The sequence below is a fragment of the Gobius niger genome, assembly GCF_951799975.1.
Source record: "Gobius niger genome assembly, chromosome: 3".
In the NCBI taxonomy this organism is placed as follows: Eukaryota; Metazoa; Chordata; class Actinopteri; order Gobiiformes; family Gobiidae; genus Gobius; species Gobius niger.
Genome location: NC_136854.1, coordinates 29,432,127 through 29,454,111, shown reverse-complemented (window position 1 = coordinate 29,454,111; position 21,985 = coordinate 29,432,127). Strand labels below are relative to the sequence as shown.

General features: G+C 41.7%; 1 protein-coding gene across 2 annotated transcripts in view; it reads right to left on the bottom strand.

Annotated features, from left to right (window-relative positions):
* Window positions 1–21,985, bottom strand: part of vegfc (vascular endothelial growth factor c) — a 60,650-nt gene that overhangs the window by 11,377 nt on the left and 27,288 nt on the right. The window contains exons 2-5 of one of the 2 annotated variants that reach the window (XM_079553449.1): window positions 19,930–20,167; window positions 19,447–19,637; window positions 8,743–8,882; window positions 897–1,045 (exon numbers count right to left, since the gene is read on the bottom strand). In XM_079553449.1, coding sequence (XP_079409575.1) covers window positions 897–1,045; window positions 8,743–8,882; window positions 19,447–19,637; window positions 19,930–20,167 — 718 coding nt within the window. The remainder of the gene's footprint in view (window positions 1–896; window positions 1,046–8,742; window positions 8,883–19,446; window positions 19,638–19,929; window positions 20,168–21,985) is intronic. The other variant, XM_079553450.1, reaches the window with a different exon arrangement.

Genomic DNA, 21,985 nt, shown 5'->3' with positions numbered 1-21,985 from the left:
AAAGGAGTGTCCCGCGGCCTGCGAGTCGGATTAGGTCACAGAATTTTCCTTTCATCATGAAGCGGGTTATGTTGGTCAAAAAAAGCCCATTACTTTCACTCATTGCCATATGTACCATTGTATTAGCCTGCACTTTTGACATAATTTGGCGGATTGAAGCGGTTTTTCAAGCACTTTTATGTAGCTGAATAGAGAGGCACAAAGAGTGTGAGAGCTACTTTTATTAGAGAAGATAGATGAAGATATAAGAGAAGATGTGTTTTCTGACAACTCTATAAAATGCTATAATATTAAACTTGGAAAGCGAGTCACAATCTGAAAAATCAAAAAAAAATCGGCATTAGGTTTTTGTCAAAATTGTGCAGCCCTATAGCAAATAATAAAAAGTGGTTGAGAGTCGGGGGGCAACACAATTGCTCATGAAACTTTTGTACGGCAATAAGAAAATCGCAAAGGCTTTGATTATGTAGTAAGTAATACAGTAAAATATTAAGTGTCTTTTTTGCACATAAGCATAAAGATATCCCTTTGTTTCAATGGATTTCACAGCCCTGAGCCGCTCCACAGTTTACACAGTGCCTTTCACTTCCAAACGCAAACACACATGGACTTATGTTCTATTACATCCTGCAGCCGTCGGCCCGTGCACATAAACCGTAACACGTCCCTTTGGTGACAATTTACGAGTCAAAATAATCAGCCACGGTTTATCGGGGAGTTGGTCCAATAAAACCTCAAGCGTGAAATCTAAGGAACGGCTTCCTACAATAAATATGTCTACTTTACTGATCCCAGTGGATGAGAGAGGAGAGGGAACATGGTCTCAGATATATGTTTGTTAATCTCCCCTTGTTTGAAAAGTGCAAACAGAAAAGGTAAGTTGTTTCCAAACTCACCGCTGTGTTGTGTCGCTGGTCTTGGAGGCGGCAGGTGCAGAGGAGAGGGGGGAGGGCTGTAAAAGGCGTTTGAAGCCAAACCCACGCAGCGGCACACTCTGGAGCTCCAGGCCTGACCAGGGGGACACGTCCTGTTGGCTATGGGACATCTGCACAAGAGAGAGAGAAGGGGGTTCAATGTTCAGTCAAGAAATACAATATGTTAAGGTTTTGTGTGTTACGGTGGGAATGGAAGTTTTATCTTTTGTAGAAAGAGGTAGAAAATTCCAACAGTAAATATTACATTTTTTGTAGAGACAAATATTTATGGGTGATGTTTGTTTGCTGACGCTGTACCGGACAGCAGCAGCCATTTATTGTTAAACATAAAGTATAATTGGTGAAAGTGTGCATTCAGCTGTGAGGCGCAGGAGAAGATCCTGAGCATCAGACGTGGTTTTTACCTTGCTTCATGCGGACTATATTTTCCTAGAGATTATTTCTTGGACTTTGCCTTGGAGCGACTGGAGAGTGACGTGTGCGCAGCGTTTTTTGAGCATAATTTGTCATGCATGTTTTGTTCCCTTGGAAATATCAGAAAGACTGAGGATTCAGCGTGACTTTCACAGTTCCTGTTCTAAAAAATACAAAGCAAAGAGGAGCTCCAAACATAGGCAATGAAAGAGGACGAGTTTTTCATGTCTTTAAATTAGCAAAAATAATGTGCAGAAAATAAGCCAGGTTCAGGAAGCTTTTTGATGATAACTGTGTTTATCAAATGCCCCGTCTCTGTTGGAGCGGCCTAAATCCTAATTGGTTTGAGAAAGTAATTCCTTCAGATCTGAGTCTGAGAACAGTCTGGGTCTAAACAAACAGTGATCAAAGAGAGATTCCTGACTCCAGCTTCAGAAGACGGAAGTGTTATTATCTCTGCGCTCATATCAGCACAATTCAGTCAGATGGCGCTTTTCCACAAAACTTTCTGATAAAGTAAAAATGCACTTGATATAAAGACCCATCATCTTATGTGTTCAGTCGGGACAAGAGGATTAGCATGTTTTGAGTAACTGTATCACCGTACACTTATTCCTTCTTATGAGAGTATTTAGAATAATTCTTCCCGAAAGTTTTATTATAAAAATAAAAGAATACATCGCAGTGCTCATTCATTACATCATACACACACAGTTCTGAAAATAAGAATGTTAATAACAGTAACTCGTCCTTTTGGAGCCAAAATTCCGGCGATGCGCTGTTTTTCAACATAAATCTTCAAATGTGCGCGGAATGCATTGTTATGGGTTGAGCCAAATAGACAACGTTCTCATTTTCAAACAGTTTCCAATTCACACAATTATCTAGATTTCCAAGAACAATTTGGACAGTGTTGAGTTACGGCAGAAGGAAACAGAGCTCTTGTTTGGATGCACTACAACAACGAAGAAAAGGCCAAGAAAAATACACTTCCCCGATCGCACAAACAAACGCACGGCCAATTAAACGGTCGATCAGCGATGGGGAAACTGTTTGGACTCACAGCCAGAGGAGCGCACGGACAAAGTGTCTAAAGTTGGGACATTTTTTGGCAACAAAAGACGCCATGGTGTGTTTTCAATTAGAGCCGAAGTGGCACATTCGCGCTTGTCGGGGGATTCAAGGAGAGAGGGGTTCGTAACGTGGAACATGCGGGAGATTATGTGTAACTGAGGGGTCGATGATTTCAAAGTGTGAAAATGTTTACTCATTAATTGTCCGTGAGAGTAAATACTACGCTGACAGAGAAGACAAAGGGAGAGGGGAAATTGTACATTGTGCCACAACTTCTTCGTGATTCCATTATTGTGTATTGCGCCTCTGGGTAGGAGCAGGTAAAGTTGCAATAGTGGTTTTCTGGCCAGAGGCACCACGTTGCCATGACCCGAAGAAGAATTGAAATTGTTATATAAAATATGAAATATCACATTTATTATTGTATTAAAGAGGGGCTATTATGCTTTTTTCAGCCACATAGCACCAGTCTATAGCACACTACAATGATGACGAAACCTTCTGTTGGTCTGTAAATGCAGTAAATTAGAATAACTGCCTTGTATAAAATTGCTCTTTCAAAATGGCGGTAGCGAATGACTTGAAATAGGCCTCTGTCTCTTTAAGACGCTCTCTGACCCTTTCCGACACGCCCCCTCCACACGCTGTCTGTGGCATCACAACACTGCGCTCGTTGTCTCAGCTGTATTGAAACTACGATCGGTGCATTTTAATTTTTATTGTTGGAAAGGAGCTACTGTTTATCACTTTGTGAACAATGGCCACACAGGATATTATTTGGAGACGAACCTTCCACACCGGACGCTTGGAAGGGGCTCTTGCCTGAAAAATAACTGCTGTTTGGAGGCTATCTCTTTGCATCTGCCATGCCCTATGGATCTCTAACTATACCCCCATGGACGACACCAGGATCTGCAGGAGCCCATACGATTCAAAGACGGACATTATCTGTGCAGGTGGACAGTGGTTTTTCGAGGTTACCCCGTTAGCTTGTTATAATCGACTACAGCTCATTGTTGATGAAAAGTCTGTAATAAACCACAAATGTGTAAAGCCAGGCTCATTGTGTGATCATCGTAAAGGCTGCTTCAAGTAGTTGCCTGCTTTATTGACGTTATTTGTGCATAATATGCTGCCTGTTTTCAATGAATATTGTGAAGGTGAAGGTTGTTAGCTTGTGGCGGCTAATAGTGCCTTAGCTCCGGGAGAAACCACTCGGCTACGACTCACTGTAGATGACATGTGAGCAATAAACTACGAAATCAACAAGCCAGGCTCCGTGTGTGATCATTGTTAAACGGTTCTTTATGTGTGTGGTGGTTTTATTGACTTTATGTGTGCATATTTCTCGTTTTCACGTGATGACTCGAGGTTTAGCTTAGCATTAGCTTTCTCCGGAGGCTCTGTGCATCATCAAGGCCCAGCGCAGAACCAGACACTGAAATAAGTGTTCTTGTCACCGGTTTTAATCCTGGGTGTTTCGGTAACAGAAACACTGATGTGTGTCTTTGTAAAAGTCTGCTGTGGCTCCGTTCACAACACATGAAGCTAATCCTCCATGATGACTCTGTTTACATCTTAGGGCTAGACACTGCGGGGAGGGGGTTCTGCTGAGGAGCAGTGGTTGGTTACTCGGCTGGTGACGAAAGGTCGGAGGCGTATCCTGGAGGTCGGAGGCGTTTCCTGAAGGAATCAGGCGTTTTATCCCTAAAATGGCCGCCATCGGAGTTTTTACAGATTACTCGAAAATACGTGAATGTGCTAAGGCAACACTTCAGGCATGTTTTTAATGAGGGAATGACTTAATAACATGATGTAAAGCTTGAAAAAGTCGATTTTGCATAATACCCCCCCTTTAAATGAGTCAATAAAGTCAAAAATACAGTCCACATGAATGCAGCTATGTGGCTTAGGATGTGGTGCGTTCCAGGCAGATGGTAACTGGTAGATTTCCGACCTGCCACCTAGAAAAATGCCTTTGAACGCCGTTTGAACTCATACGACTTGTAAAGTTGGAGATGTCCAGAGAGCTCGGAGTTCGGATGCGAGATGAAGACAGTAATGGCGCCCCCCAGTGGAGGAGCACCACTAATGTTAAAACTTCACTGCACCAGTGAAGTGAACGTTACTATTGGCCATGGCCATATAATTTAGCATGTTTTGGATTGTATGTTTGTGGAGAAACATTCATGTAACGTTAGCATCTTATAAGCTGTTGTAGCATTAGCCGTTTTGTTAACATACAAGTTTATTCAGATGGAACGAGCTATCACAAGTCACAAGTCGTAATTCTCAAGTGGGTAAAATACCAATTACCAGTTGCCGGGAATGCACCAATAAAAGACTTTTCCGATGTAAACGAATAATATGTACAGAATGCCCATTTTTGCTTCCACGATCTGCACTCAAAAGCAACAGTCCATTCTTTCCCAGCTGTAGCTTACTTCTAAGAATAATAAAATGCATGTGAAACCCATTATTTCCCCCCTGTGTTACAAAGAATAACATTTACCAGTTAAACCAGAGTAATTTTGGTCGATAAAGTAGTTTAACTTGGGTATTTTCTTTTCTCTCTCTTCACCCACAACTTTGCCGAATCGTTTTAAAAAACACTAAGCACTGTCTCCCCCAAAGCTCTGTGGCACACACGATAGCACATTCCATATCGAGCATCGTTAGTCTTAATACCCACAAAAAATCCTCCCTTATTTGAGCAGTTCAGTTGTTTCCCCAGTCCGTAAAAGCCCTGTAAGGTTGACGGGAGGAGGAAGCACGTCTGCAGTGTCACCACCTGGAGAGTTAAATAAACTGCGTGTCGAGCTCGTAAGTTACACAGCCCAGAGACATTCCTGCTACCGCTGCTGCCTAAACGGGTTTGTCACTTTAATGCATGGCCTCTTTTTACATCCATTTTTCAAACCGTGCTGAAGACACACATACAATTCATGTGCAAAAAAAAAAACAGCGCCGCACTTCTAAAATGTTGCCAACTGTCGAAAAATGAAATCCCAGTCACATTTATTTGCATAAATAGCAATAGATGCGCAGATGAAGAGCGTTTGTGGTCTGCATCCCAGGACCTTTAATATCTTCTCCATCAGAGGTACATTTAAAGTGCTATAACTTTAAGTTTTTGTGGCTCTGTACATTTCTTGAGTAGTGTTTTTACTGTGAACTTGCTACTTTTACTCCACTACATTTCAGTACAGTAAAAATAAGCCTTATGATGCAATACCGCCTTTGCCATGCCCAATTCCGTCAGATCTCGGAAGCTAAAGGTCAGCACACACTAAACAATTTTTCCAGTCTTAAATGATTTTATAAAGAATGGGGGTTCACACGACTGGTTTTGTGCAATAATAGAACATCTGGGGGTTCACACATAACGACTGAGAATTGTAAGAGCAAACACACTACATGACTCCGTGAAACAGCTGATGTTTTATAACAGTGTGGCTGTGTCCTCTCTACGGCTTCATTTCTCCTTCGGCTTCAAAAACTGACACCAGATTAGAAAATATAGGCCTCTGTTTGTGAACGTGGGAAACATGTGCATCTCCCGATTGGTCAACAGTGTCAACAGTGTCATGTGATCACTGTCACAACAACACAGTTCAATGCTGCTACTGCTATTACAAGCCTTCAACTTGGCTATAGTTCTGTCAAAATGGAGATAAACGTCGGCGACATGAAGATGCGGGACGTATTTCTTTGGATTGAATAAGAAAAGGAGATGGACCATCAGTAGTATATGAAGCGAGATAATACTCCATGTTTGTTTGTACAATGATAAAAGCTAAAAGAAAAAGTTTATTCTGCATGACATGTTTCTCTTCCTTTTGCAACAAACCATTTAGTTTATTGTCCCAAACTATTTCTAATCTCAAGGGAGAATTAAAGTGAATTCTGTTGTTTGGCTACCAAGATATAGGCAAAAAATGTCTGTGTATAAACTTTGCTTTCTTGACAAATGGCCAGAAAACGTTAAAATGTAAATAACCATCCATTCCATTTAATACTCCCTGCTCCCCTACATGTACTCAATTAATTTTGCTTGCTTTGGCTGTCGGGGAAAGCAAAGAATGGGTAGACACGGATTATGAATTGAAAACAAAAGAGGCACATGGAAATAAATGTCAGGAGCTGGACATATAAAAATAAAACGTACAAATGAGAAACAAATGTTCACAGGGAGTTCATAAATCACTGCGTGTTCTTTCTGCGCGCACGCGGCTTCAACACGAGCCTCCGCCGTTTCCTGCAGACATGCCCCGACCCCGATCCTAACATTAACCTAACCCCAACCTGCCGTGACAACGCGGAGAGAAACCTGATCCTGTGTGGCGTAACGAGGACATGACCACACATACGATAGGCAGACAGCGGGGAGAGAGAGTGTACGGTGAGGGCATTATTAGGAAATTTGATCTCCAGAGTCTGGATATGAATAGCAATAGTGATTGACTTTGCTACCTGGCTAAGTGGAGCGATCCTATGGGGTGTATATAACTGTGTGCAGCATAGCTTAATGTGGCTATGCCTATTATTTACACTCATAGTCGAGTGAAATAAGTTTTGCCTCTGTGAGAGACCACTGTGAGTTAGCGGGGACCGGTCTTTAGTTTATTTTTGCTATTGTGCCCTAACTTGCTCCTAATTTGTCAATTCGAATCATGTGATTAAATCTTCCTGTTTTCGACATGATTAGTGGTAGATAGTCTGCTTAGGAGCCCTCCAGCTGTCTGCTGTGAAAGCCTCAGATTTCATGACACAAAGGCCAGGAATATGGTTAACCTTAAGGTTTGGGTTATTCATAGTTTTTTATATTGTATATTTATATTTTACGACAAATGAGCATGTGTTAAAAATAGCGTATGCTTCAACGTTGTCAGGATGCATGGCACAATCGATCCAAAAAATTGTGATGTGGGTAGACGTCAATGTTCTTCTTAGTAGGACGCTGAGTGATTATTTACATTAGCTGCTGCTAAACAAAAGAGTTTGCAGTAAGAAGATGGTGAACAGTTGTTGCATGAAAAGTTGCTTTTGCAGTTCGGACCAAAAATTACACAGAAACCTACATTTTTATAAGTTTCCTAGGTGGAAAAGATGCCATGGAGGACAATTTGAGCAAATTAGCAGAGGACGCTAGTTTGCCTGGATTTCAGTCGTGGAGCGCAATGATTTCCTTCTCTCCATGCTGCAAACCAATCAACCAAACGATTGACAGGTGTCATATGACATGCAGCCAAAATAGCAACTGCCAGAAGCAGAGAACAGATACCTAACAGCCATGATAAAAAGAAGTTCCCAAAAGACGATGTACTGGAAAACCATCTGATCACTTTTACTGCAATCGAAATCCTCATGAAATGTTCTTGTCTGCTTGTTTATTAGTCCAATATCTACAGGGAACTGCCAGGTCATTGATTCGTGCCTCTGTTTACAGACTCCAGCTGCTAAAACGCAAGGCACCACCCAGAGGCTTATGAGGCATTCAAGGGGTGTGTGTAAATTAGTTTGAAAAGGAACAATTATGTCCGCAAACCCAAGATAAAAGCTATCCAATAAATTGTAGCAGTGATTTTATATATATATAAAATCATTTATTTATTTATTTTTTTTTTTTCCTTAACCACGCTGGGTTTTGTATGTTAGAAATAAAAAGTGGAAGCCTAAATCTTTAAATCTTTTAAATTCTGGAGCACTGTGGAGGCTTGTAGCCAGTCCACTCGTCCTGCGAGGCCGGGGGTTCCTGCCTTTTTGCCCTTTAAAAGAACAGGCTTCGTAGGAGGAGATTGAGCAGCCATGTTCATTTCATGAATGGGGCTGAATGGTTGATACCGATCAGCTGCATAAGGAAGATGAAACCAATACCACCAACATGACATAAAAACACAGATTTGCAGAATAACTATTAGTGCACACATGGCTTCACCGCAGGACCCATATTTTCCGCTTCACACTAAATTAATTTCTGATTTTGACCAGATATTGCGACGTCTAGCTTCAGTTTTCCACCTGTCAGGCAGCTGTATAGACACAGACAACATCTTAGGAATTGCCCATATATGGTCAAGTTCGAAGCTGTCAGAGAGGAAGAACAAAGAAGAGAAAAAACTGAACTTGCTCCCATTTCTCCACCATTACTTTAACAAATGCTGAATTATAAATATAGTTTTCCCACTAAATAAAGATACAGAGACATGGAGAGGAGCAAAGTGGATCAACAGCCCATAAATACTTCAAAAACAGACAATTCTGACCAGGAAGTTGACATTATGTATTAGCAGCACATAATGAGATTTATGTTACTCACTCGGGCAGCGCTCTGCGGATGATGCTGTGCACTTGTTTGAAGACGTCCAGTTTGGAGAGGCAGTTGCACTGGGTGTGGTTGGCCACGCTGATGGTGACCGGCTTTGTGCCCTGAGTGATGGGCACCGTGATCTCAAACAGCTGCGGAGAAAACAGGAGAGGGACAGGTGGTCAGTTACAGTGAAATAATTATAGAACTACCAAATGTATCCGAAAGGAAAAGACATGAAAGGAGAGTATTTGTTTGATAATATCTACTGTAGCTTAAAGACAGACACGCGCCCACATTACAAGTTTAAGAGAAAGTGTGAATGTGACGTCATGAAGCCTGTTTGCTGTGGTCCTAATGAGGAGGAGATTAAAGCTGACCTCAGAGTGTGTGACCTGGCACTGAAACCTCCTTAGATAAAATACCAAACTGAGCACCCACATGATGAAAAGCTGGATCAAATATTGTTCAAGATGCTGATACTTATTAGTTTGTACACTGATTGTTTCTCAAATCCATGTGAAAAATGTGGGCATGGTCCCCAGGCTGGTGTGCAGTTTGAAATGATTCGAGCGCACACAGCAGCATGGGTATTCCCACGCCATCATAGGGCTGCAAGAAACGTTAAACAATAAAACAAAACAAAGATACACAAAACAATGCAATGTCCAAGCAAATGTAGCGTCCAGGCAAACATAATGTCCCAAAGGAGGATATCCCCCATCCTTAGACTCTCCTGAAAAAACTCAAGAACCCAGTGCGAGAAAAGAGAAACCTCAGGGAGAACCAGAGATCCACTCCCATGGACGGACAGGCAGATTGACCCAGGGCAGATGGGAGTCCCTCTGCAGACAGGGACGAAAAATGTCTAGTCCTTGTTGAAAATCTTCAAAACACAAAAAGCAGCATCGCACACTCCAGAATGAGGTCATGCCGCTTTTGCTCTGCCTGATCCCGTCAGACCTTGGAAGCTACGCAGGGAATGGCCTGGCAGTACTTGAATGGGAGACCGTTTGGGAAACACCTGGAAGCCTAGCGAATGTAGTGAGTGAGTGGGTGGTGGTGGCTGGTTTGCCTCACTTCCGTCAGTCTACCCCAGGGCAGCTGTGGCTACAATAGTAGATTATCACCACCAAGTATGGAGTGAATGAATAATGCAATGAAAAATCGTCTCGTGTCCAGAAAAGCGCTGTTTAAAAAAACTATGCATTATTATTATTATTATTATCATTATTATTATCATCATTATTATTATCATTGTCATTATTATTACTTCAAAAGCACTATGTCCAAAGTGATCATTTACTGAGATAACGTTACAACATTTCGAGTGTATTGTAATAATCAAGAGGTTGACGAGAGTGTAGCGCTTTGAGATTCTTGTGTGACACAGGGTTGTAAGCACAATAATAATGAAAGCCTTTTTAGGCAAACTGGCACCTGGAGCATACAAACAAAAAATGCTTTCCCAAGTTTAAAGAATGACTTTTGAACTTAAGCGAACCTCGCGACTCTGCAATTGGATTTAATGCCGTTTCAATAAATACCTTTGAGTTTCCTTTACTACGTTGGTGCTTCATTTGCCAACATTTCACTAATTGTGCCGCCAAACTATGAGGTGATATTTTAAGCAGACGGGTTTGGATCTAAATCTACTACGGTTCTGGCATTGAGAAAGTGCTAAACGTGAACACAGTGCCATGAGAATGACAGAATTCTGTGGAACCGCAGTAAACGGTCTGGCCTGAGATCACGGGGATCTGCCGTTTGGAAAAAACAACTTTCTCAACGTCATCACCCTTTGTTGGAATTTTAGAAGCAAACCAAGTGCAACAAAACCCTGACGTTACACAAACACTAGTAAATAACTGAGAAGATGCTGCAAAATGAATTGTTGTATTTGTATGAGTGCGACTGACGGTTCAAATCCCTCTTTTGGAAACTTTTTATGTCCTTGGGCGAGAAGCTTGTACGTCTGAATGACTGTGTGAGTGAAATCGTGCTGGACCGAAAAGCCACGCCAGTTCTGACAATTTCTCAACAGTTTGACTCAGATTTTCAAAGCAATCTCTTTCCCATTTGCATTTGAACAATCTAATATGTTTCCCACAATTTATAACTTTGGAAAGGGTTTTTGAAATCAGTTGGAGAAAATGTATGTCTAAAGAAGAGCGTGTGTGTGTGAAACATGGTGTGGTTAAGCAATAAAACAAACGTTGGGAGCTCTAATTACTCTGTGGACCTATATTACTGTGAATAATACCCATGTCTTTTTTACTTTAGTTCAGGGGTCCTGAAATAAAATTCATCAAGGTCCAATTTCAAAAAAAAAAAGTCTAACAAAGGTCCAGAACAGGGTTTATTTGCAGTTATATAGGGACAATAAATGTAGTCATTTTTTTAGCCTTCATTAAATCAAATAATAATGACTGTACTTTGAAAACTGTTAAAGCAGTACTAAGTCACGTGTTTACCTTAAAAAATCATTTCCGTAGTCCCTCTGGGGGTAATACAAGTGTTAATGGGATGATTGCAGGGTCTTTCATCTCCCACTGGTGTCTCTGGCCAGAAAACCACCCATGCAACGCCCCCTCCTCTGGGTCAGAAACACCAATAGGCCTACACACTAATAGAATCATGAAGAAGAAGCTAACAGGCTAACGGGCAAAGCTAGCTGTGGGCTAGCGCCTCTTTAACAGTATTTACAGCCAAATATGAGCGGAAAAAAATATCTCTATTGTGTAATTGGATGTACAATATCCCTCTCTCCCTTTGTCTTTTCTGTCAGCATAGTACATGCAGTGATGCTTATGGCCTGTAGGGGCATGAGTTACTTAGTTCTGCTTTAATATTATTATCATTTAATCCAATATAAATAAATGTTGACTCCTAAATAGCAGAATTCCTATATAAAATGACACAATGTTGACAGTGCAGTGCTGTTTCTCGCTTTTTACGCTGTACTTGACACTGAGCCCTAGATTACTGTAGTTCTGCAGATCTTCTCATCTTTTTAGAAAACGATCGGTAAACAGCGGCATTAATTGTGTGTGACTATTGCGCATATTAAATACGATCATTTAGGGTTTTCTCAGTTTTAAAACAAGCCATATTTCAGTCCTTGCCCATTTTCGAAAACATACAAAAGTGTCTGTCTCTTTCTGTTCACGCAGGCAACTCCACTGAGGGGATTTACAGTCGGATCCAAAGTTTGGATATAAGGTCCGGGTCCGCGCCTGTGTCCGGATCCGAACAGAGGTCCACCGTTCAGTGACCTTTGCTTTAGTTAGTTAGTGTCATACTGATCAGCTCAAAATTATTAATGATTAATGATTAAATTATTTCAAATATTATGAGTAGCTGCTGTTTTAAGGCACGATAATATTTTGTATTATTTATTGTGTACAGCACTTTGTAAAGTAAAGCACTTTAGAAATAAAACTTGATCTCCCCTTCCCTAAACTGTTAATTGAATGCTGATGAACAGAAACAGTAGATTTTGAGGTTTTTACTATATTTATTTTTGAAAAAAATACTGCTTTCACATCCTCTACCAGTTAAAGACTTGAAAATTATGCTGACTCTCATCTAAGTTGACAGTTTAGAAAATCAGAGAAAAATGTCATTTGCATAATAATTTGGAACGCGGTGTATGTTGGAGGGCTGAACTTGACGCTGCTGTACGGTACATAGGACCCAGTAGGAGCTTTTTGGGAGCCGTCGCCGCAATGCTAAAAATAGTCACTGGAGGAGTTTCATAGACTACTCAAATATGCGCAAGTTAAAACACAGTTCTGTTTTTGATGCTAGAACGACATCGTAACATGGTGAAAAGCTCTTAAAAGTACATTTTGCATAATACCTCCCCGTATAGTGTTGTTAAAAATAGCTTAACAAAATCTCTGTGCATCTCTCGAACCAGGTGGCCGGGCCTTTGTGCAAACAACCAGCAGACAGCCACAAACAGTTAGAGGCACTTAACGTCAGTCCAATAGCAAATGATGCATTTTAGCCCCACGTCTCCTGCTCCTGCTTCTTACCCAGTGCTGGAAATACCTTTAAAGCCTTGCCAAGGCACCTCCAGACTCTGCCAAGGCCCATCAACACGAAGCAACGGCGAGGGTGACGCGGCAATAACCGCGGAAACACCATCAGCACAGCCTCGGCCATCCACGAAAACCCTTCCATATGCTTTTCAGATCAACGCTATCGCGCATTTAAGAAGTAGGGTGAAATTGTAAAACATGCATCCATCTGCTATTGCCGTTACCCCAATGACGTACCGCGAAAGCCTATGTAAATCTCTAAAGCCGCGGTCGGTAGTCTAGGTGCGCTGCCAAGGATATCATTTAGGGAAAATTTGTAGAGTGAAAGAATGCGTTGTGAAACCACGAGAAAGATCGTGGTGAGCGTTCAAAGCGTTGTTACTGCTGCTGCTGCCAGGCGAGCGGCACTTAAGACTCGACCTTGGACCATTTTATGCCACAAACTGAAGGTAATGTGCTTCACGAGGTTTCCTCTCAACGAGAGCCAAAAGCAGTCAAGTACTATTGAGCGAATCGCAATGTCGGATAGTTTCAAGAGCACGGTCACAATAACAGGTGATGAGCTGATTGCTTTTTGTTAGTTTTGTGCTTTTAAAAGTGCTATCAAAGTGAACGTTTTAATGCACGATTAATCCAAACATAATTAGTGCATTAGTCAGGGATTCATCGCAAATTAATCTCAGCATATGTTTTGACTAACACCTGTATCTCACCTACACATAACCTGAATAGCCGTGCTAATGTTCTTGCATAAAGTCCTTCAGTCCTCTCATGGATATTGTCGCATGTACTTTGGCAATACATTTCACCAAGCTACTTGTGCAGATCACAAGTAGCAGGATGTTTTTGTCCTGGCAGTAAGTTTCAAGCCATAATCAACTACACTACAAAGGTCCATGCTCCAAACAAAGTGGTGTTTGGTCATGTATATATTTATCTTTGTACACATGGATTTAATATGCAGCACAGTGCAGAATTACAAATTATACTCCCACCAATATTTAACTACTTTTGATTACTTGTATATGTATGTCAGTGAGGATGAAAGACCGAGAGCTCGTTGTCACCTTTGAAACCCCAAAACTGCAATGGTTAATTAAGTCTATTTCCATCTATTTGAGGTTGTGGTCCTTGTGAGTAAATGCAACACTGGATCTTTTGAGTTTGGTGAAGCTTACTGAAACAATGGCACAGTGAATGTGTCCTGTAATCAAAGCTAAAGGTGCTATAATCAAATATTAAAGCGTGGGACCTTTTTTTTTTGGTCAGGCGTATTTGGTTTTGAAAAATGTCTTGTGTTTGTAAGTCGGTAGCAGCACTTTGTTGCAATAAAAGTTCCTTTTGTCGACAAATGTTGCACCGATGCTGAGGGTCAGTGTCAGCGAGAGGGCATATTCTGATTGCTTATTTCATCGCATGCTATTGTATATATTTTTTGTTTTTACCTGTTTCCCTTTGATTACATGTTGCTGTATATAATTCACGTAACCAGGGACTACTGAAAACTAGCCATTTAGCTATAATCTGCAGTACAAATCTGTCTTTGAGCTTAAAGGGATATTTAGAATAATTTTTGGAATATAACTGACCTTGCATCACATGAATGATCGCATTTTGAGGGACTATTTTCTAGCAGATCACTCCGCCGCTACGTAGCTTATACAACCACGAAGCTGATGCTGCTCAATTATAAATTATTTTAAATGCAAAATGGTTAAAAAATATTCTATCGACACAGACGTTTAAATCGTTAGTCTGGTGTTATAAGTGATTTGCCTCAGGTGCACTGTGGAGCGGGTCAGACTGTTTTTAATGCAGGCTAGCTGACATCGTAGAAATGCGCTAGCCTTGCACTAGCCTAGCGCCACGTAACTCTTCAAATATTAGAACTGCATGAATTACAAAAGAAATACCTCCAGAAATTAGCAACACTCTGGATAACTAGGAAATGAGGCCCTATGTGCACTGTCCCTTCAATAAAGACTAAACTAAACCTGCCCACTTATGGCAATACTGCCACACGATTGGCTCAAACCACTGCTGGTTCAGACACACAAATACCACGAGAATGCAGCTTGAAGGTGAAGTTAACGACTTGGCAAATCTAAACTCTAAACAACTGTAACAAAGATCACCAAAGTCACTTCTTATTTTGTTTTTGCAATGTGCTCATTGCTGGTGCCAGAGTGTGTTTCCTGCGCTGATTGAGTGGATGTAGTGAAGTTATCGGGCCTGTCTATCAGGAACAGCTCATTTCGGGGGAACGCTTTTCGGAAATGGACAAAGCAGCTGCGCTAAAACAATGCACTGTCAAACTGATGGAGGCAGTTCATTAACTACGAGTCCATACTGAGTAATGGACTAAACACCTGCACAAATGTCGACTGAGATAAAGGGAAACACTGCAAGAATATACAAGGAAATTCATTATAGCATTGAAAGAGCTTTATGTGAGGTAATGGTACAGCAGCGCATTCTGATGCTGAATAAGGATCTTTGATATGGAAGATTAGCCCACTGCATGTTTTAGGCTGCTGAAGTATCTCTCAATATTCAACACTGACAAGTATTGCCCAAAGTACATAAGTGATGTGTACGCTGGCGGAAGTGGAGACTGAAAAGCTAATCTTTGCATCATTGGGCAAATGTACCATCGTGGATGTTTGCATAAGCTCTTGGTCATACAGGAGTTTTCCATCGTGGATAAAGGCTCCTAATCTGTCTCTGTCTGTTCTGGGTTGCTTTTAGTTTCGAGGATGCTGTAGCCAAGGAGGAGAGATGGTTTTGAAGATGTGTGAAGGAGGTCATTTTAGTGAAGAAAGAGACTTTCACTCAATTTTCCCCAGTAAAATTGCGTATGAACGGTGAAAGCATGTCGATGAGCAAATGTGCAGACTGAGTTGTTAATACAAATCTCAAAGCGATGATCAGAGGATAAGGAGAGCAGCCGATTTTGGGAAAAATCATGTTCATGCTGACAAAGCTTAGTACAGCCTGTTAAAGTAGTACTAAGTAACTCTTCCCCCTAGAGGCCATAAGCGCAACTGCAGGTGTAGTAGCAAGTTACGATTTTTTAATTTATTAATTGTCTTGGAGAGTAAATACTACGCTGACAGGAAAGGCGAAGGGAGAGAGGGTGACTGTGCATCCAATTATACAACGGAAATATTTTTTTTCACTCAAACTTGGCTGTAAATACTGTTTAAAGTGACGTTTGCCCGCAGTTAGCTTTGCCCGTTAGCATGTTAGCTTCTTCTTCGTGATTACATTAGTGTGTATTGGTGGCTCCGCACCGGGGGCAGTCAAGTTGCAAACATGGTTTTCTGGCCAGAGACACCAGGGGGAGATGAAAGACCCTCCAATCATCCCATAAACACTTGTATTACCCGCACAGGGACTACGAAAAGGATTTATTAAGGTAAATAAGTTACTTAGTACTGCTTTAACCTTCATCTTCAAAAACAACACTGCTGCTGCCCATGTCTTTAATAGAAAGCTAATGAGCAAATACCAGGTCAGAGTAAACAGAGGTGTTAAGGCTGATACTTAGCAGAGTTTTATAATCGAAGTCAGTGGAAACAAGGTAAACCCTCTGTACTAGAACAACAACTACCAGCCAGTTCTGACGAAGCCTCTTGAGGCGGAAGGCCCTCACAAACAACCCAATAAAGATGACGGATTAAAACCTTTGTCTGTGCTCCACCACTGAGTTAAACCCCTCCTCAAAGGGCCCGGGCGCTGCACTATACTGCTCCTGAAAGGTTGACCCAGGGCATGGAAGCATTAGTTAAAGTCAGAGGACAAAAAAATCCCCAAAGAATTGTCTAGCACTTGCTTGTTTGGTAAGGAACTTGGACCTCACTAAATAATGGAAACAGCATTCCACTCAATGGCTTTTCTGTATTTTAGAAGAAGCCAAACGTAATCCACAGCAAAAGGTGAAAACGCTTAAATAAGAGAACATAAAATTGAGTATTAGCAAAGCTCACACAAGTGACATTCACAGCTTTAAATTGAAGAAAAAAAAAAAATTAACAAGAGTGATTTGACTTTAAAGGGGCTAGATGCAAGTACTACTGCCACCTCAGGTCATACGTGTAACTGCACCTTCCATATTAAGCTCATGCATGACAGCAATTCGGACCAGAAGTAACACATTTTGGAGTACCAGTGCAGATTTTAGAGGCAGTTGTGGTGAATAGGTCTGGGCTCATTCTACACATTAGGACATTGTTGGAACATGTAGGGGGAGGAAAATACATAATTTTAATTTTTTTTAACTTCGTATAGTCCCTTTAAAATAAATGATATATACATATATATACATATATATATATATATTATATAAGTGCAGAATATTGTTTTCTATCCTAAAGATCACACTGAAGGTTTATTTGATATATTTTCACCGATTGTTTTGGTGAAAATATATCACCAAAACAATCGGTTTTGGTGATATATTGGATTGATGTGACAATAAATCCAATATTGTGCTTTTATCAAACTTTCCACACATTTTTTCCCTTCATTTCCAAAATAAGAGATCACTTACAGAGTCACACTACTGCATGTTGTCCACTGCTGATTAGTCAGAGTTTTCCCCTTGATTTGGTCCCTGCTCTCTTCACTGTCTTTGGCTGCACCTCTGCTTCTTGACAGTGACTGTAACTGCTTTTGCTGTAAGTCACTCAGCTACTGCGGTGGACCCGAGCTTAATGAGCCTGCACTCTGTCCAACAACAACGAGTTTAATCTGCTGAGCTCACTTTGCCAGAGTTTGTAAAAGATTAGGACACAAGCTGAGCAAAATACTCCACTTCCCTTTGGTTCTAAACGTGCTGAGGTTTAGGTCAAACATTTAAAAACAGTAACACGAGGACACATCGGGGAAAAGTCCATTTCTGTACATTCTGTTCATAACAAGGTGTAAAACATCATCTGCAAATTGTTTTATTTTCAGGCGACCTAGGGCAAGACACTGCAGGAGAAATCACTATATTCAGAGATATCTAATTGAAACTTTGACATTTTCTCAGTGTTTCCTACATAATTCCACGTGTTCATTCATAGTTTAATGTCTTCAATAAGAATCACACGATGTAAATAGTGTTGAACATGTGGAAATACCAATACATAAAAAGTGTTTCCAAACTTTTGACGGGTACTGTATGCCCCCAGACGTTTGTCTTGTCAGGGGGGATTCCGTGCGTTACGTGAAAACCAAACATGTCAGTATTTGCGAAAGGATACGTGTGGGAAACACAGCAAAAGCACGGCCATGTTGTAGTGATGTCATGGGAAAATCCGAAGCGCAAGTCGGCAAAACGTCAAAAAATAAATATTGTAATGGATGAGTTTGGTCTATATTTTACTTTGACTAATGTGTTAAGGGAAACAAATCTCAAAATTGACCACTGCATGTTAGATATTTCACCTTGTCTCGCTTTAAAACGTTGCAGGAGGATAATCTTGACCCAGGATAACGCATGAGCCTATGCTGAATTCTACGACCTCACCAACCAGTCAATGTGGGTGTATTGTCCAAGGACATAACTACAACACGAGGACCGAGCTGTCAAATCTCTGGATTAGCTGTTAAATGTCTTTATCAACAGAGCTACTGCAGCTGCCCCACAGTGACTGTACAGTAATCATTTTGTCTTACAGTTGAGTAATTGCTTTACCGCTGCTGAGCTGTAACTCAATGCCTTTTCACATGATTCAGCGACAAAATATTAGCACATAAAATGACTTCTAAATCTGCGCTTTGGGCCACACCAGTTCCCAGTCCGGTCAATCCGTCTCAGTGATTTATGAGCAGGCAGCGAGCCGGGCAGCCGCAAGAGGACCCCAGCAGAGCGAGAGAACAGGCCGCAACTCCACCTGACCACACAGTCACACGGCAGAGCTGATGACCGCAGGACACAAACATTAAAGGGGCATTTTGTAACTTTTTATGCGGCTGTGTGGGTGGTTACCATGGTTCCTTCACTTTCCATCCCGGGGGCCTATAGGACAGTCCAGGATCAACTTTCTTTCAGGTTTCTGGTAGGTTTTCTGGATGGAACGTACATGTAACCATGGAGACAGTTCCATCAGCAGTGAAAACCTGCCATAAACCTTAAAAAGAATTGATCCTGGAGCGTCATAGAGTACCCTGGGGCGGAAAATAAAGGTGCCATATGGACACCCATACCACCACTGTGTCACAGACACGCACTAACTCTGCATAAAAAGTTACATGATGCACTTTTAACTTTAACCCTACGAGTATAAAAAACTAAAATGTTTTAGAATAGAACTTAAAAAGCCCCAGAAGGAGTGTCGTACAATGAGAAATTGGGGGTATGTGGCTTATGTCACAACTTGGATGGAGATAAGGATGAGGTTAGTGCATGTTCCACTCCTCGAATGCACCTTAACGTGGTGCAGAAGTTTGAGCTCCCGAATAGGAGCAAATGTATGTTGCCGGGGACTTCATGCTCCAGACGAAGAGCGGTTTAGAAGCTCCTTATGACAGACCAACAGATCCTGTTACGTAGCCCAAGCATCGTGAGGCTGTCCCCACAAGATGGATGGATGGATGGATGGATGGATGGATGGATGGAAAATGTTCTAAACTTATTCAAGCCAACAATGAAATCTACAACTGTGCTCATAGTCGTACTCACGGTTTTGCTGACGTATCCTGTGGAGATGTTTCGGCATTGTTTGTCCTCTGAGTGGCAGCAGCCCCCACACCGGAACACAGACACACAGGGCGGTTTGTAGAAGCGGTTCGTGGGGGCTGCGAACTCTCTGGCCACATCCACGCACACCTCCCGCGGCGCGCACTGCGTCTTCCTCCACTCAGACTCTATACCTGCGCACACGCGAAAGAAGAAGTCAGTTTATCGTCACTTCTGTGGAAGAGAACTCTTTAAGTATACAGTTTTACATATTGACTGCCTCCTAGCTTTGTAGAGCTCAATTCATACACTTTTGTACAAGCTGTAGCTGAAAAGTTATTGTTCACAACACTTTCCTAGATGATTTGTACTTCCTACTTTTACACTCTACTTGTTTTCTTACTTGAGCTATATTACTAACGCTTCTTCATCTCAACAGTTCCGCATAGCATTGGACAGAAATAAAGAACATGAAAAGCGCCGTACTTTTGAGCAGGTCTAGGTTGAGGTAGGCCGCGGCGTACGTGGGCTCGTCTGTCTCGGCGTGAGGCCTGGATCTCCGTGCCTGAACCTGGGCCTTGAGTCTGGAGCTCGACCCGGCGGCGGTCAGCTTGGACCTGCACTTGAGAGCCGCCCAGAAGGAGGGGTAGATGAGGCTCATGAGCTCATCCACCGTGGAAGCCGAACGCAACCGCTCCTCCATGTTGGGCTGTGGCGGGCTGTCCTGAGGAAGACACAGGGGACACAGATGAGCAGCTGGTCAGAGATCGAGAGCTTTTCTGTGCAGAAAACAAACCAAATGGCCATGTTGGGTCAAAATGTTGTAGAGTGATGATGATGATGTTACAGAATGTAGTTACACAATATGCTAGCAGTTTGATTAAAATTACTTACTCTGTGTGACATACACTGCCGTTAAAAAGTTGTGGGTCACTTAAAATGTCCTTGTTTTGAAAGAATAGATAACTTTACACGTCAGAAATACAGTATAGAGTCTAGACTGTATTTCTGACTGAAACAATGTCTAGTCTCTAAAGACATTGTTAATGTGGTAAATGACTATTCAAGCTGGTGATTTTTAATGGAGTAATAAGTGCACTGAGGCTCGTTTCCAGCAGCCATCACTCCAGTGTTCTAATGGTACATTGTGTTAGCTAATCATGTTAAAAGACGAACTGATGATTAGAAAGTCTATTCTCGTTTTTTTGTGACGATAAAAGCTCTGAATACACAGTAATATAAAATGGATAAATTACTATAAATAACTGAAAGAAATGTTCCCCAATGGCTCGCGACTTACAGAAATTGGTGCCGTAACCCACCGAGAGCAATCGGTCATATCGCTGCTTCTGGGATTGCATTTAACTGAAAAATGTGGCCCTCAAGGTCAAAAAGGTGGAGAGCAGCGTGTGTTTGAAAGGATGGAAGTGGAAGGCACTGTCGCAGCCAAATAAACAAAACAAAAAGAACCCGGCTACCAGGCAACACTTGTTTGAGCTGTTTCACTCCCCTCTGGGCCGGCACAGGTTGATGGGGAATACCAGAATAAAACCATCCAAACATGTCAAGAACAAACAAAGTCCAAACAGAAAGACCCCACACGGTCTTCGAGCAACTAAGCAACTTCTAAAACCCAATGAATCACACGGTAACTCCATCTGCGGCCTGACGTAGGCTGCAAAAACTTCAGCATAGCTCAAGTGCAGTGCTGTATATACATTTTGCCTGAGGTCCTAATGTGGTTGAGAAGGAAAGTTTTGGCTGAGCGCTGGTGTTGACAGGACGAATGGCTCAGGTTTGGCTCCGCTGTAGGAAGCAATCGGACAAATGTGACACCTGCCTGTTCGTGCACTCCCCACGCATCAACATCACATAAACACGCAGCACCCAGGGGAGGCGCTCTGAAGTGTGGAAACGAGAGAGAAAGGTGATACAGCCGAGCACATGTGCAGATCTGATGTACAGGCCGAGCACTGAGAGTTAATCGCAGATGAATCAAAATCAAGTTTTCAAAGGTTACAATTTGTATGTAGCCTATAAAAGTTGTGCATAAAAAAAGAGTTAAATTGGGGGTATACTGCAATGCTTTTTATAGGTATTTGGTAATATTTTTTTATCACCATCTTACACTTTGGGCCTGATTTACTAAGCCAGGTGCAAAATTGTGAGATTAGAGATGCAAAGGGTTGAAAGGACCAGCGTGTTGTGTATCCTTGAGAATCATCCAATTCAGAGAACACAGACCTTGAGCCTTTCATAAGGACTCCAAAAGGACGTGGGACAGACTCTGGAAGCCGTTTGATGAGCAGCTGCTGTGAACTGCTCCAGTGGAATACAGACGAGAGCCAAAGCAAAAGACTTGCAGGTAGCGTGTACTTTCTTAATAACCCCCAAAACAATATTTTGAATTTTATCTTTATAAATGAACCAGATGCAAACATTTGAACGCGGTTTTATTCCAATATTGGTACGCATTAAACTGCATTATAATGTCCTCTTTCTCAAACGTGTTAATTCTTCATGCAGTTTTACTCCTTGCAGT